General features: G+C 36.6%; 2 protein-coding genes across 12 annotated transcripts; one reads left to right on the top strand and one right to left on the bottom strand.

Annotated features, from left to right (window-relative positions):
* The first annotated feature begins 5,282 nt into the window (after positions 1–5,282).
* On the top strand, positions 5,283–8,751 carry LOC107605178 (Tetratricopeptide repeat (TPR)-like superfamily protein). Of its 11 annotated transcripts, none has more exons than XM_021105101.2 (5): positions 5,283–5,390; positions 5,657–5,841; positions 5,983–6,093; positions 6,260–7,171; positions 7,704–8,751. In XM_021105101.2, exons 2-5 carry the CDS (start codon positions 5,731–5,733, stop codon positions 8,595–8,597), a joined length of 2,028 nt encoding a protein of 675 aa, XP_020960760.1. In that variant the 5' UTR covers positions 5,283–5,390; positions 5,657–5,730; the 3' UTR covers positions 8,598–8,751. The 11 variants fall into 11 exon arrangements, with proteins under 11 accessions (XP_020960760.1, XP_088346180.1, XP_016162442.1 ...); XM_021105097.2 differs by having other exon boundaries at positions 5,296–5,390; positions 5,628–5,841; XM_088490055.1 differs by having other exon boundaries at positions 5,311–5,390; positions 5,933–6,157.
* Positions 8,752–9,162: 411 nt separating this feature from the next.
* LOC107605180 (Rhomboid-related intramembrane serine protease family protein) lies at positions 9,163–11,635 on the bottom strand. Its single transcript, XM_016306963.3, has 7 exons — positions 11,249–11,635; positions 11,018–11,142; positions 10,515–10,600; positions 10,317–10,357; positions 10,071–10,237; positions 9,912–9,974; positions 9,163–9,601 (listed from the first exon to the last, which is right to left on the bottom strand). The coding sequence occupies exons 1-7, from the start codon at positions 11,463–11,465 to the stop codon at positions 9,440–9,442; spliced, it is 861 nt and encodes a 286-aa protein (XP_016162449.1). The 5' UTR covers positions 11,466–11,635; the 3' UTR covers positions 9,163–9,439.
* Positions 11,636–17,123: the final 5,488 nt, after the last annotated feature.

The raw sequence follows: 17,123 nt of genomic DNA, 5'->3' as shown, positions 1-17,123 counted from the left end.
AATTTAATAGAATTAATTTTAACATAAGTTATTTTATTTAGATAATTGTTTACATCCAATTGATTATGTTATTTACATTTATTTTGAACATGTCTGATAAAAATTTAATTAATTTAAAATTATTTTATTTTAATTTATTTTATTAGAGTGTAGTTTTATGGAGTAAAAATTACTAGAGTACCAGGATACTCTTTATAGACTGGATCATGACTATATTGAAGGTAGACTTGACCGAGTGGTATACATTATAACTCATGTTTTTTAGGTTGTGTTTGTTTTTGAGGACATGACAGGATAAGACAAGACACAAAGGACAAAGACATAAAATTTTATGTTCTTGTATTCTGTTTAGTAATAAATTAGAACAAATTATGAAAATTCAATTTATTATTTTTTTATTCAAAAATTTTGAGAAAAATATAATAATAAAAAATATAATTATGAAAAATTAACAAGAATAATGAAAGAAAAAATAAAAATTAAATTGTGTTCCTTATTAGTGTTTCTGTGTCTTTTTTATCAGGATGGACACTAATTCAGTGTCTCTAGACACAATGTCTTTGTTCATGTCTCATCTGTCAAACATAATTTTGTGTCTCTGTGTTTTTGTTTTAATGTCTTGTCTCTGTAAAGAAACGCGGCCTTATTTATGTGAAATTGAATTTGTGTTATTACTTGTTGAGTCTTTTTTATTTTGCTTATTTATTTTATTTAGTAGGCGTCTCAGGTCTTGCGTATTAGAAGAAATTTATTAGGATATCCGTCCGAGCATATTAGGCCACATCTTAGACGAGTAGGATTCGAGCATGTTGCCTACATGGTAGAGTGGGAGCATGACTGGCCATTGCTCTCAGCGTTGATCGATAGATGGCGACTCGAATTTCATACGTTTCACCTGTCATGTGGGGAGATGACTATCACCTTGTATGACATGGCTTATCAGTTGGGACTCGTTATTAATGGAGATCCAGTCAGTGGCTGAATCGGCGGGTTTGAGCAATTCTACCAGGGAACGTCCATTGAAGACCTGTGTCAGCAGCTATTGGGTGTTGTTCTGGGCCCTGATAATAGACAGTCACAGACCAAGTGGACTGTCAAGTTAACTTGGTTTTAGAATACTGTTTGCGGGGAGTTGGAGGAGCACTCGACGGAGGAGCGCCTATTGCATTATACCAAATGATATATTATGCAGATGATCAGGGGCATTCTATTTCTGGATGCCTCTGACTCTCAGGTGCACCGTGCACATTAGGTGAACGTGGTCCTCGACCAATCAAACTGGTAAACATTTATAGTATTAACGTGTTTCGAGTTGAACTATATGGCTTTTATCAACATCTGTGAGAATTCAACGCTAACTTAAAGCTGTGCCTGGACCTTTGAACCCTTTCACGCAAAAAATTTACCCAAATGGAAGTAGGTTGACTTAACAAGAGCTGTGATGGGCAGATTACGAAAATCCTTCATGACAACGTTGATACATTCTGAGATGTTTATTGTTATGTGCCTAAATCAGCGACCTTCATTTGCATATTATGTCCACTGTGAATGAGGCATTTCTTCAAGTCAGTTTGTAATTGCGATATTCTCGCCCCTCAGACGACCAAAATAATGAACAAACTCTTGGTGCGACTTTAAATATGCTACATTAATAAGAACCTTATTCAAGTCCTTGTTTTTGAAGTGAGTCATGGAGTTGGCAGCAATATGTTGTGTACAAAACACCTGAAAGGCATGTGGCGGTTTCCATACATTTTTATGTGTTCAATGCAGCATCAATCGATTTGTGCCTGTTTGAAATCACTAACACGTCTGGTTGGGGTGTAACATGCTGCCTCAGATACGAAAGAAAAAATGACCAAATCTCTTTCGTCTCACTCTTGACAACTGCAAATGCAATAGGCAATATGTTTGAATTACCATCTTGAGCAATAGCCATCAATAACAAGCCTCTGTATTTACCATTCAAGTGAGTGCCATCAATCGAAATAAGTGATTTGCAATGCTTAAAGGTCTCAACATATGGAAAAAAACGTCCAGAACACCCAATGAAATATGCCAGTATCAGCTGAAGCAGGCCAAGGTTGTGTTATAAGATGAACCCAAATACATAAATAACCCTAGATGTTATAATACAAGAGGACTGACTACCTTAAGAATACATAACTAAAGACAATATAATGAATCTTATCAGGTAAGGACATCTACATAGCGAATAATCAACGAGAAAGCTTGATGTATGACTCCTCTCAGTCTTTGTATATCCTACCAATGATTCTCTGCTTTGCAAGTCAAACCTTTCACCTCCTTACACAACCCTTATGCTGATGGTTGGATCTGCTTTAACCCTCGTGCTGAGCAGTCACCTTCGAATCCAACCTTCGATGGTCTTGGCCCACCAATGTTTGCATGCAAGTGTGAGGACCATTGTATCTCCTCACCTCCCATTTTTTCTGCTTTTGACGATAAGATATGTGTATGTTTCATCCACAACTGGACCCAAACTGGGTACACTGTACAACATATTTTAGCTGGTCACTCTCTAGTATTTTATACTCCACAGCTTTCTTGATGCTATATGTCTTAACGGCCAACATGACTTCCGCCTTGTTTTCAAACTCTTGTCCAATCTCAAACTCACTGACAGAATCCTTTTTTGGACCTCCATGACTAAATAAACAATCTAAAGTCATTGCCTCGAGATTTAAAGAGGAAAAGTGATCCGACCAGTCGTATGGTCGAGAAATAATAAGCTGTGTCAGCGCGATTTGTATGTCACTGTAGTAGTTGATCTCTTCCTCCTCCTCCTCACCCACATCAAAAATTTTCGTTGATTCAGCCTCAACGTCTTCACTGTCATTGGGATTAACTTGATGGGGATCCATCATCGGGCCCCTAATTGCAGAACCCTCATGACTTTCAATATCAAGATTACATCATGCCTTCGTTAGAGTGTTCAACATTTAACTCCTCTTGACTACCTTCAGGTGGCATATTTAGGTCAATTATCGTCCTTCTAATATTTCTTCCGACTGCTCTACTTAAAAGGCTATCATCAACAGTATTCGCAGATGATCCTCGTCCACTTAACTCAACTAAGAAAACAAATAATTTCAACAGATGAACATTTGTCCCCGGTTGTGCCACACCCTTATAAGATGTATATCTTTGTCATCACGTAACTGATACCTAAACAGAAAACATAAAATATGCTAAAAAACTAAACTCTAATAAAAATAACAAAAAAAAAAAACAATTACAACATCTATGATATACCTTTTGTAAAACAAAATATTATTCCGAAGGATATCTCTGGTAATTTTTTCACTCTTTTCATGTGTTGTTGGCTAATGAAATACAATATTAAATTTTTTAACGCTGTCAAAGTATGCAATCACTGGTTGAGCAGGCCTAAATACGATAGAACTTTTTTCATCATACACTATTTCACCATCATAATGAATAGATAATAATGAAATTTCAGACATTGTAAAGAGTAAATTAAAAAGGAGAACAATATCAAAAAGAAGAATGAGCTATTAGTATTGAATTTCATCTCAAGAAGCATGGATATTTATGGAGAAATTGAATAGAAGTCCGTTCGGGATACGACAAAATCTATAAATAACTTAAAGTTTATTATAACTTCAAATGCTAAAAAAAATTGTATTCCAAAAATTAAAGTTAAACTATTTTTTTTTGAAAAATAAAGGCTTTTTATTTATAGTAAAAAAAAATCTAAAATTATAATTTGGATAGCCACCTTTTTTTTAAAGAGGCTTCGGCCCTTGGCAAGAATTGCACAGAATTTGGTGTGGGTTTTACAAAAAAATTTCTGTTTTTTTTTGTCTCCATTTTCAAAAGATTTTACTTTTATTTTTCTTTTTAGTGGATAATAAAAATATGGGATAAATACTGTTTTACTTTTTAAGGTTTAGGATCAAAATCAAAATCGTCTTTAATCTTATTTTAGTTTTAAAATCGTTCTTAATATTTTATTTGATATTAAAATTATCCTTTTAATTTTAAATAAATTTTTTTTCTAAATGATAAAAATACCCTTTTTTTCACCATTTCACTTTTTTTGTTCTTCTTCCATTAACAAAACTCAAAACTTCAAATCCTTAAATACAATTAACAAAATCCAATTACAAGAATTAAAAATATCCAAATCCATCTCCAATTACAAAAACCAAAAATCTATAAATTTAATTATAAAAAACAATCAAATACAAGAACAAGAAAAAAAAATTAGAGAGAAACAAAAAATCCAAAAAGAAAAACAACAATTCAAAAATCCAAAAATAAAAGCAAGAACAAAACTAACAATAAAAATTAGAGAATTAGGAATTGTGATGAATAACATCAAAATTTTTAAATTTAACAACAAATTCAAATTTTCTTTTAAACAAAAAAAATGAAACTATATCTTATAAAAAGCATGGAGGTCACCGCTGCTGCTCTTGGAAGTTGCCGCGTCGTCTAAGTGGAGGTCGCTGTTGGCCGCTGCTGCACTTGGAGGTCGCCGCGCCGTCGGGGTGGAGGTCGTCGAGGTGAAAAAGTGTGTGTGGCGATTGTGTGTGAAGAAGAAAAAGAAGAGGAGGAGAAGAACGAGGTGTATGAAGAAGAAGAAGAAGAGAAATATGATCTGTGTATTCTTGCGGTGGAGCGAAGAAGATAGGATTTGGAGTTAGAGAGGAAAGAGAATAGGGTTAGTAGAATAAACATAAAATGGTCAAATAGAACAATTTTAATATTAAATAAAATATTAGGGACAGATTTTAAATTCAAAATAAGGATAGGGATGATTTTGATTTTGATTTTGATCTAAATTTTAGGGATCAAATCAATACTTATCCATAAGGCTATGTTTGTTTGAAGAGAAAATGCAAGGAAAGAAAAAAAAAAGAAAGAAAAGAGGAAAGAAAATGATTATTTTTCATTGTTTGATTGTGAAGAGAAATTAGAGAGAAAAAAAAAGGGATGGAAAAAACTGGTGGAATCCACCGATTTTTTTTTTCTCTCCAATATTAAAAAGAAAATGGAGAAAAAACTTATTTTCTTTCACTACTTTCAATATTATCTCTTCACTTTTTTTAATATATTTTATAATATAAGAGTAAGATTGTCTTTTTATAATATTTTTTTCTTATTTTCTTTTCATCCAAACACATCTAAAAAAAATAAAAATTCACTCAATTTTTTTTCTTTCTTTTCTTTTTTTTCTTTTTTTTTTCTATTTCTTACCTTCTAACTAACCTAAGAATATCTTCTTTGATTTTCTTTCCATTGGATGGCATAACCCCACCTGTACTTTCAACTCTGCTACACCACTCACATAAACCACACTAATCTCTAATTTCGTGCCACTCTGCCTGCACATTCAGCAGGTAATAAAATCCAATATCCATTCTTTATTTTTTATCGTTCTTTTTTTCTCATCTTCTGTATTGCGGTTTTAAACTTCATTTCAACTCTTCCTGTTTGTTAAAGAACCTTCTTAATGCGGAATGAGAAAGAGAGAGAGAGAGTAATTGATTGTAAGTTTCTTGAGAGAAAAAAAAGATATTCAGATTTCTTGCAATCTAATTTGACGTTCGATTTCTCAAATTTTATGAATTTTTCAGTTATGATCTTCTCTGAATTGAAATCGTAGGAGTGGCAACGGTTCTTGTTCTATATTGAAGTGATTCGAAATTCACATTGAGGAACAGCATTTAGAGGAGAATAATGAAGAAACCTGAAAACGATGATACAGTTTCTGCAACTGGCAGAAGAAATGATAATCAATCTGCAAATTCCAACATGAAGAAAGGATCGTTTCAATCAAACAGCGTCAAGGTATTAAGCTTAATTATGCAAATTGATTATCTTGAAGTGCTGCCATTTTAGTGCTTTTTGGAGTTTTGATTCATGTTGTGTTGTGGCTTAGTTGGATCTATATCAAAGAACCTTCAATATATATGGTTGATTGAGCCTTAGGTATGGAAAAATTTGGTGTCCGGAGAGGCATGCCAACTGAAGAGGATACCGATGGTTCCGACGAAGAAAATAGTTGCCTATCATTGCAAGATTCACATTTTAATTTCTAAGGTGTAACACTAGTTTTCTTTATAGATGGTGATTCTTTCTTGCTTTTGGAGATGTTTACTTGCTAGTAAGGATTTATGTTCTTATCGCTCAAAATCTAGTTTACATCCACTTCATAAGAAGCTATTACTGATCAAAATTGATTATCTTTTGGCATGTAATATGGTAGGGGAATCGTTCTGATGGCAAGACTCAAATGAATAACATTGTTAAGATTTTAAATTCCAGCAGCCAACCCAGCTGCGCGTTCTGCATTGATAAAAGAAGTTGCCGTGTGGTACGCTCGAAAACAAAGGTAATGAATTTTCTGATAGAGAGAGGAAAATCTCAGGAAGCTATTCCCATGTTTGAAAATCTGATTGTAGAAGGGCACCAACCATCTCTAGTAACGTACACAACCCTTTTAAATGCCTTGACCAATCAAAAGTGCTTCAAGCCTATACATTCTATCGTCTCACAAGTGGAAGCAAAACACATGAAGCCCGACCCGGTATTTTATAATGCACTTATAAATGCATTTGCTGAATCCGGTAACATGGATGATGCCATGAAAACTGTCCAAAAGATGAAAGAGAGTGGACTAAGACCAACCACTAGCACTTATAACACATTGATAAAAGGGTATGGTATTATAGGTAAGCCTGATGAATCGACGAAGTTGCTAGATCTGATGTTGGAAGATGCAAGGTTGAAACCAAATCTCAACACATATAACATGCTTATCAGAGCAAGGTGTAAGCTGGAGAATATATCAGAGGCCTGGAATGTGATAAATAAGATGACTTGTTCGGGAATGCAACCAGATGTTGTTACTTTCAATACTATAGCAACAGCTTATGCTAACACAGGACAGACTGCTCAGGCCGAAGCGATGATTTTAGAGATGCAGAGGTATGGTTTGGAACCAAACGAGAGAACTTGCACAATCATCATAACCGGATACTGTAGAGAAGGCAAAGTAAAGGAAGCTCTTAGGATTATGTATAAGATGAAGGATCTGGGCCTGCAGCCAAATCTTATTGAATTCAACTCCCTGATTAATGGCTTTGCGGGTGTGATGGATAGAGATGGTGTTGATGAGGTACGTTTGAACTTGTGGTTGTGGTCTGAAATTTCTTTCTTGACGAAAAATTGCTTTGAACCTGTCTATGATAAATGATACTGTAGACACATTCCGTATAGAACCAACTTGCATACTCTCTTGATTTTATAATAAAAATAATATAGAGTAAAGCAAGAAGTTATGTTAGAAGACAATTAGCAATTGGCAATGATGTTTAAGTTAAGCAATTGGGCGGGGTGGATCAAAGTTCTACATAAGGGAAAGATGAAACAACCTCTATAAGTTATTTTCTTTGTGCTGTGTACATCCAAGTTATTTTCTTCTAAAGAGAAATTAACAATTTGGATGTATTGGGCATCTGTATCTGAAACATTTTGTTCTGAATCAGTTGTTTGCCTTTAAGCAATTAAGACGTCTAACTAACTAATTCAGTTAACGAGGGAAGAATAATGAAGCTCTCACTTTTATTTTGCTTGGCATGGTGGATTGACTCTTAATTTCTTATACATATGCGTTCATCTTGTAACACATTCTGAATATCCATTGACAGGTTTTAAAGTTGATGGAGGAATTTCATGTTCGGCCAGATGTGGTTACATATAGTACAGTAATGAATGTATGGAGCCAAGCTGGATTCTTAGAGAAATGCAAACAAGTTTACGATGACATGTTGAAATCTGGTATAAAACCAGATATACATGCTTATAGTATTCTTGCTAAAGCTTATGTTCGAGCGCAAGAAGCAGGAAAGGCAGAAGAACTGCTGAATGCGATGGTCGAATCAGGCATCCAACCAAATGTTGTTTTGTTAACAACTATCATAAGTGGATGGTGCAGTTCTAAAAGAATGGACAATGCTGTCAGAGTCTTTGACAAGATGCGTGAGTTCGGTATTTCGCCAAATCTTAAGACCTTTGAGACGCTTATCTCAGGGTATGCTGAAGCAAAACAGCCATGGAATGCAGAAGGAATGCTCCAAATAATGGAAGATTTTCACATTCCACCCAAGAAATCCACAATCATGCTTGTTGCCGATGCTTGGCGAATGGCTGGATTAAGAGAAGAGGAAAATAGGTTGCTAAGTACCATAAAAAGACTGAAAACCAAGAAGATGCCGAATTCGACAGAGGAAGATGACAATATACCAGTTGAAAGCTTGGATAAAATTTACGAAAAGCCATTTACTAGTGTTCCCTTCTGTGGTCTCTTACAGATCCCATCTATAGGTTTCAATGATCATAAAGCTTCGGCTTTCGCGACTAGAAGGAACCGAAGGCTTCTTAGAGATGGTGAATTGGAGACTTCACTTCTCACAGCAAGGTTTAAGCGTCATTCTCAAATGTATAGATTGGGAGAAGGATTTTCCATCATGTGCCAAAAGCAGTTTCAATGTCAACATGGTACATACCAACTTGCAAATTCATGTACAGCAGTATTCTACTAAAAGAATTGGTGAGGTTCAGGGTGAACATTTTTTCTTTTTTTTCTTCCTTTTTTTTTTTAAATTTTCAATGTAATTACATTCTTACGCTCACGCAGCAAAAGTTGTGTTGTTAAACAAACTACCTCATCACAATTGCTTGTTTTTCATTCTTCAACTTTAATTCTTTAGGTTCTACTATAGTCAATTGCATTTGATTCTCCCTTATCCAATATTAAGTGTGTGAGAGAGAGAGGAATGGGTACTGAGCAAAGATTTTCACACTACTTTTTTTTATAGCTTTTATTACACAATGTAATGAAAATGGAATACGGAGAAAAATTTTGCTACAGAAAATGAACATGTTTTGTTTTTTAAAAATACAATTTTCTTTTCTTAACCTAGGAAAAGAAATGCCCCTATCAACAATTGTGAATTACTAAAAAGAATGTAAAAATGCAATGTTCAAGTTTTTGGCTCATTAGAATAACACACGGATGGATCAACATTTCATTTTATGTATGTAAGGGCGTTCGAATAAAGTATTCGTCAATTTCAAGGAATTTAAATTAGAATGAAATTCAATTAATTAGTTCACCTCAATTCACTTTATTTTTATTTCATTTCGATAAAATAATTATGTTATGTTCCTTCATTTACAGCATTTCCGTTTGGATAATGATCTTATATTTTCTCCTAGGGCAGCTAGCACTAGACAACACCTTTACAATTAATACATTCCTGTTACATAGATGATAAATATCCAACAGCCACAGAAGTAGTAAACAAAACCTAGACTCTGACTTGAAATATTAGCTGAGCAAAGTCACATTTGTAGTTTGGCCAGTTTTGTTGTGCAAAGTATATTATGGTTCTGAGGGATCAGCAGGGACTTTGCTTAGGAGCCAAACCAAGAGAACACCAACAAGAGCACCAGAAAGATGAGCAATATGATTGACATTCTGCAATGCGTAGCCTCCGCGAAAGGTTCCTGATAATGAAGTTGAAGCTTGGGCTGCTTCCATCACCTAAAACAGTCACAGATAACAGATCTATACTCAAACATGGATTAATTCATTAGGGAGAAATCTATGAGATACAACTTTTATCTTTTCAAAAAATTAATATTCAAATGATCATTAAAGAACATGGAGGATATCATAGTACACTGGAAGCATCTCTACAAATTATGATAATGGACACACATAGCCTCATGCAATAATTACTTGAATTGTATGTTCACTATATTGACATTTTGAGAGGACGAAAACAGTCTAAATCGATAACGATTTGCAGTTATTTTACACAATAAGAGGGGGAAAATATGTCCATGCTCACCTTCTCTATAACAAACTGACCCAAAATTAGAACTTCAAGGATCTTCCTCCAATCCCAGGACATCTACATCCAGATATAAGTTATAATAAATGTAAGAACATGGAAGGATGATTAGAGACTAACAAATGAACAAATAAATTGGAACACAATTCCAGGTACCTTTACGAGGACGCTGATAGTAAACAACCCGAAAACAGCACCAGAAGCTCCAACAGAAACTGTATTTCTTGGTAAAACCAACCATGAAACAAGGTTTGCTCCAACACCAGTAAGAATGTAAGAAAGCCACAAAGCAAAGTTCCCTTCCTCTTCTTCAACAAGTTTTCCTGTTGCAAGAACAATAAGATGAAAACTGCTCAAGCAATCTTACAATTCACTTGATCAAAAGAAGAAAATCCACCTTACCGAAAATGTACAAGAAGAAAAGGTTGCTAGAAAGATGCTTCCTGGAAGAGTTAAAAACAGTAGTAAGATTGTAAAATGAGGTAAATGACAAAGTAACACATCAGAATACAAAAAAAAAAAAAATACTTTATCCTATGAAAATTTAACTACAAACAATTTTTGTCTTAAAAAGAAAAAAAGAAATTAGAGAGGACTGACCAATTAGCATGGCAAAATGTTGCTGTGACAAATTGGTACCAAGCAGGCCAGTTGTGGTACAGGTACAGAGATTTGATGCCATTAACCTAGTTGAGATCATTCATATTAAACAATAGAAACTAATACAAATTATGAAAGATGATATCAGCAACTGCATACATGCTTTCATTAACTTATTGAAGGATTATACTTATATATAATAATGAGATGGCTACATATCTGGTGTGCTACAAGGGAAAACTATAGTGCCCATTTTTTTACAGGGACAAAATTGGGAGTTAACTAAAACATAACTTTACACCTTGATCTAACAATGCCGAACTCAGCATTCTGGACAAATCTAATTATAAGTTGAATCTGAATTCATGAATTCCACTCTTTTTTTTTTCAAAATAATTCCTCCAAAAAGTAAACTTTTCTACTTAATTCTATCAAATTTAAAGTACTTTTCCTATAAGAGTATAAGTTAAACCAAACAGAAACTAAGACAAAACGAGGCAGACCTGAAAGAAATGGTCAGCAACGAATATGCCAATGTTGAGTAGTATGATCCAGAATATTCCATTGACTCGCTTCTCGGGTTTCTTGATTCGCTCCGGTTTCCCAATCTCAAGCTGCGAAATCATGTCTAGAAGAACAGAGTATATTTCAAGTTTTAAAAAATGTTGCAGCACAAGTGTTTGAGAAAATGCCCCAAAGGGAAGTTGAGAGTAAAACAACAAGAAAGGGTATACCTGATTTTTGCGTGGTGCATGGTGTCCGAAAACGGGAAGGGAGGATGTGAGTGAGAGTAGGAGGGTGGGAAGGAGAGAGACGAAGAGGTGTGAGAGTGAGAGAGGGTTTGGCGTTGAAGGCGGGAAAGGGAGGGAGAGAGAAGAAGGATGGGGTGTGTGTGAATCTGCATGAGTGTAACTTCAAAGGCTCAAGTGCAGTTGCAAAGGCCTGAGACATTTGCTTTTCTGCTCTGCTTGCGCTTTCAAATCAAACTTGTTTTCTGCGCTTAACAAAATTAACAAAGCGGTTTATAATTGTTCTTTCCACTAGGATAGCTATTGATTTTTTGAGACAATACGGTACAACCAACCAGATGCAGTCAACTAATAAATTTGTTTTTTAGAAATTTTGTTTGAGAGGATATAAATTCAAATTATTACGAAAAATATGTAAATTTTAAATTAAAAAAATATTTGATACTAAATAATAATAAATATATAAAATTATTGTAAAATTATTTAAAAAAAAAGAGGAAGAGAAAAGACGGAGTAAGAGGGAGATAAGCCTCAATGTAGTCCCTGAAGTTGCACTCGAGTCTCAAAGTAGTTCCTGAACTTAAAAGTTCCTCAAAGTCATCCCCGAACTTGCACTCCGGGACTCAAAGTTGTCCTTCCGGCAATTTATGGACAGGTGGCGCAATCGGAAAGCTTAGCTAGCAGCGTCGTTGACACGTGTGACTCACAACGGCTAGCTGATGTGGCAGAGTAAAGTCTTCCGACTCAATTTGGTCCCTCAGGTGAAGTTAAAACCCTAATCCCCAAATTTGAAGGCCACATTGTTCACTCTGCTCTCTTCTCGTCGGTGCTGTGTTCTTCTCTTCTCCCTTTCTGAAACCCGTCGGTTATGGCTAGCACGAGCAATGCAGCTAGGAGCTCGAACAACCCACGATCATTTGGAAGCATCATGAGGAGAATGAACAGAAACAGAGAAGCTCGTTTGTCAGAATGGTGTGCATGCAGGTCGAGACCAGTGCTGCGGTGGTCAGGGACGGATTCTAATCCAGGGAGACCGTTCCTGGGTTGCCCAAACTACAATGTAAGTATTGTTGTTGTTGATTGCTGTATTTATGGATATAAATTTTGCTGATTGAATTTTCTTTGATGTGCAGACAGTGGGTAAGAAATGGTGTGGATTATTTTTGTGGGTTGATAAAGTTTTGGAAAATGACATGCCATGTGATGATAGAACAAGACATTCAGTTGATGATGAGGAATGGAAGATGAAGATGGCTTGAAAATTTGGTAAATTAGAAGCTGAAATTAGGGTTATAAAAATGGGGAGAATTTTGATGTTTGTGTTCATGCTGCTGATTGTAATTGGTATTCTTGTATTAAAGCTGGATAGACAGGAGGGTCAACTGTATCTAGCAAAAAATAAATGATATGCATGTTATATGCATTCCTTGTTCATGTAGTTGTTCCTATCCTTTTGTTTGAAAGAAATGGAAATTAAGGTGTTTGATTATATGCATACTTCTTTTCCTGGACTTCTTTTCAATGAAATATAAATGGACAGCACTTGAACTAGTCTTAAATTTGTAACAGAGGATAATATATAAACAAAAGGCTGAGAAAACTTAATTGAATAAAATCATAATTCATAATTCATATTCATATTGGTGATGTTTGATTCAAAAAAGGCATTATAGAGCCAAAACACCAGCAAAATAGATACAAAAAAATAGCCTGCTTTTTCTAAAATCCCCAACACTGGGACAATGTTTTAGGCATTGTAAATAACATCAGCAAAATAGATACAAAAAGACAGCCTGCTTTCCCTAAACATAATCATCCTAATCTTCATTTTTTGTGTCTGGGTGCCTTGAATCCAAGATTCAGCACAAACTTCATGAAATTTGCAAGCCTTGTAGCAGTTCCCTGTGTTGCACCTTGCATAGGGTTAGGTGGGGGGATTCCTTGATGTATGACAACTTCCTAGTGGGGTAGCAGCAGGTGGGGTGGTTACTGGTGGATTGCTACTTCCTGAAGCTGATTTTTCACAATCCTTGGCTAACTTTCTTTTTAGAGGGAGCTTTGGCGGCCTAACAGGTGAGGATAGAACCTATCAGCCAAAAAAAAATGTAACATAGTTAGTAAACTAGGTAAGGATGTGAGTATGATAAATTTAAAATCATATAAGCTCGTGAACCTGTTGAGAGTCATCAGTTGCTTCCAAGGGTGGTTGACTTTGGTCAAGATTGATTTCGGTTGGGACTTCTGGGACAGGGGTAGCGGAGTCATTCTGACCTTCACCACCATTAGCAGCAGTGGGTTGTGCAGCGGCAGCCTCTGCAGCAGCAGCTTCTGCAGCTGCAGCAGCCTCTTCGGCAGCAGCCCTCTTTAGACAGTTCCTTCTGGTGTGTGCTGCTTCGCCACAACAACGACATCGACCTTTTTTATATATTATTTTCATCTTTGTCTTCAACTTCTTACTCTCACTTGGCTCCTCATCTGCATATTTTCTTCTTTTTTTCTTAAGTGGTCCGGGCTTGTTTCTAAATTTTGGGGCTTGTGGTCTGTTATATGGTGACTTTTCCCATAGTGCTTGACTTGGAATTGGATTGATATGGAAGGCATATGTGTTATTATATGCTTCCATGGTCAACCACGGATGACAGTAGTCCTCCGGTCTCTTACCAGCCCTTGCCAGTGCAGCACACGCATGCACACATGGCATCCCTAAATAGCATTCACACAACAATGAAGACAACAATAGTAAGTCTACAACAAAGGTTGATAATGATAATAAGACTAAGACAATGAATTTAAAAAAACATTACCACTCAATTACCAGAAACCACATGTGCAGAGCCTCTTTCCCAAGTCCACAACCATGTTGGTCGGCCAACCATGTACTTCTAACTTCTCATAATCTGCGTCACCAGACCACATCGGGACCCAATTTTTTTATTCCTTCCGTATCTTTTCTAACCTGCTGCGCTGTATAGGAGGTAGAACTCCAGTGTTCGAATTCAGCTTCACCTTGTTCCTAGCTATCGACCTCATTGCATACATTCTGACTTCTTCCAAGAGTGTGATAATAGGCTTAGCTCTAGCATCTTTGATCCTGGAGTTGAAGACTTCACAGGCATTGTTGCAGATGTTATCTATTTTAGGTGCATTACTGAAGAATGCCCGGTTCCAAGAGTCTCTAGGCCACTTGTTCAAATACTCCCAGACTTCCTTATTAACCCTTTCAATCTTTTTGATGATATCAAGGAAGCCATCTTGGCTAGTACACCTTGCACAATCCCAGAGTAGCGCTCTAAGCTGGAGATCCTTCCATTGCTTGTTGAAGTTCTTCCACAGATGCCAAACACAGAATCTGTAATGGACATCTGGAAAAACCTCCTTAACTGCATTTATAAGGCCCTGTTTCAGATACCAAAGTAGGGGTCAGATAGTTGTTATCGGGCAGCAAATTTGTCCCTACAGTTATATAAGTGACATCAATATAGTCCCTAGACTTGTTCAAGTGACATCAAACTAGTCCCTACACAGCACTATTACAGAACATTATGCAGAACAGGATAAATGAGTAACAACAGATTGACAGAACATTATGCAGCATATAATCAGTCCAGGGGTTAATTTTGCATATATAGACAGCAGCCCAGTGTATTAACATCATATAGATAACTACAATAGATAGGTTGACACTAAATAACTTAGAATTCTTAAGTCACAACTACTTCATAAATAAGTCACAATAGATTAATTCAGCAACTATAGACAGCAGCCATGTGTATAATCATCATGTTGAAACACACCCAATAGGTAACTAATAAGTAACAACCAGTGACTTGTTATAACTAAGAACTATTAAGTCACAACCAGTGTATAAACATCATTTTAAGTCACAATAGATTAATTCAGCATATATAATCAGCAGCCTAGTGTATACACATCATTTTAAGTGACAACCTATAAATATTGCATACCTTCTGCATATCTGAGATAAAACAGAGCTTGTTCTTCTTATAATCCCCCAGGTCTTGATGAAGTAATTCCAAGAATCATCTCCAGTTTTCAGTGTTCTCAATAGGGACAATTGCATAGGCAATAACATATATATGATTGTTTGTATCTTGGCCAATTGCAGACAATATCTGACCACCATGCCGGGTCTTCAGAAAAGCCCCATCCAAGCCAATGAGGGGTCTGCAACCAGCCAGAAATCCTTTTTTACATCCCTCCAAACAAACATACATCTTCTCGAAAATTGGATCATCATCAGGGTTGGGCTGAGGTATAACCCCAACTGTGACAGTGGATCCTGGATTGCTCTTCAGCAGTGTCAGCCCATAATCTCTCACCATGCCATATTGGGCAGCTGCATCACCGTACACAACAGATCTAGCATCTCCTAAGGCCCTGGTCAGTGAAGACTTGTTTAGTTCCAGATTACATTTAGTCTTAAAATATTGTGCAGCCTCGGAGTGTCTCAGATTCGGATATTTTCTTAGTTTCTTCACCAATTTGTAGGCTAGCCACTTCCTATTAGCTAGTCTATTTTTTGTCTCTCTTGCACAGGTGTGGTCATCCATGAATGTCTTGATCTGCCAGCAGTTGTTCTCAGTATTGTTAGAGGCATACACAAGCCAGCCACAGCTCGCATCCTTACACACAGCTCTCATCCTCACGTTATCGTTCTTCTTAAACCAAATCCTTCTACCCTCTTGTATGCAATACTCACGCACAGCCTCTTTGAACTCCATTTTTGTAGTGAAAGTCATTCCAACCTTTAGCCTAAGCTCTCCAAACCTCCCTCCTTCTCTAAATGCAGGGAATACGTCATCTGAATCAACTTCCTCCAACTCATCCTCAGAGTTTGAAGGAGTCTTCATTTCTTCTGAGTGCCATGAGTCTCCACCATCAAAATCATTATAAGGATCATCCTACACATCATGATAAGGAGCAACTGATGATCCAAACTTAAAAATCGATCCAAAAATGATTTCATCATCCTCAGAATCTGAGTCTGCACAAACAGGACCATCTTCTTCAACTATAACAGACTTCTTTCCTTTTGTAAGTTTCTTCCCTGGCCTACTTCTCAATTTCACATTACTCTTTCCTGCTGATCTATCCGAAGGCAAGTCTTCTTCACTGGACACTTCATCACCACCAGGCCTATATGCTTCATCCTCTGCACTATCGTCACTGTCATGACTGTCTGAGGATCCCTCTGAACTAGACAAAGCAACAAAGGCTGTCTTGGGCTGTTTTCCTTTACCAATTGTTCTTGTAATATTTCCAGTAGCAGCAGCTCTTGTCAGTGGCCTCCTTCCACATGCTGCTGCTGCTGTTTTTACATTCTTACAGCCTCTCTTTGTTTTAGCCTTCTTGGTTTCTTTTCCTTTGGACCAAGGTTTCGGAATTGCTGTGGGTTGGGGCATTTTTTTTGTGGGATTTTGGGCTTGCTTTTACTGGGTTGGGCCATTGTTTTTGGTGGTGGATTGGGCTTAGGTCCAAGACTTGCAGTGGGTTGGGGGAAAATTTTTTCTGCTTTGTCTCGGTTACCAGCAGCCAATGAGGTAGGTGGCTCCTTTGGTTTTGTGGATTCAGTAGTATTCTTTGGTTCAGAAGTTGGATTGCATGGTGTTGTGCTGGGAATTGGTTCAGCTGTGGCATTGGTGGTGGGTTTTGGGGTGGGGATAATGGTTGGTATCAGCATCAGCTCCTTGCCAGAAACCACTAGTTTTACTTCCTCAATATACACTGGCTCAGATACTCCATGTTCGTAGTACACATGAATAACCCCCTTGTTCTGCTGAGCCAGGTAACACATCTCCATCAGCTCATTATCATCTGCTATTGCTCTTAAACCAGTTTG

Source organism: Arachis ipaensis, chromosome B6 (assembly GCF_059453495.1).
Source record: "Arachis ipaensis isolate K30076 ecotype BB chromosome B6, ASM5945349v1, whole genome shotgun sequence".
Classification (NCBI taxonomy): Eukaryota; Viridiplantae; Streptophyta; class Magnoliopsida; order Fabales; family Fabaceae; genus Arachis; species Arachis ipaensis.
The sequence above is the reverse complement of the archived record's forward strand: the minus strand, read 5'-3'. Positions and strand labels throughout refer to the sequence as shown.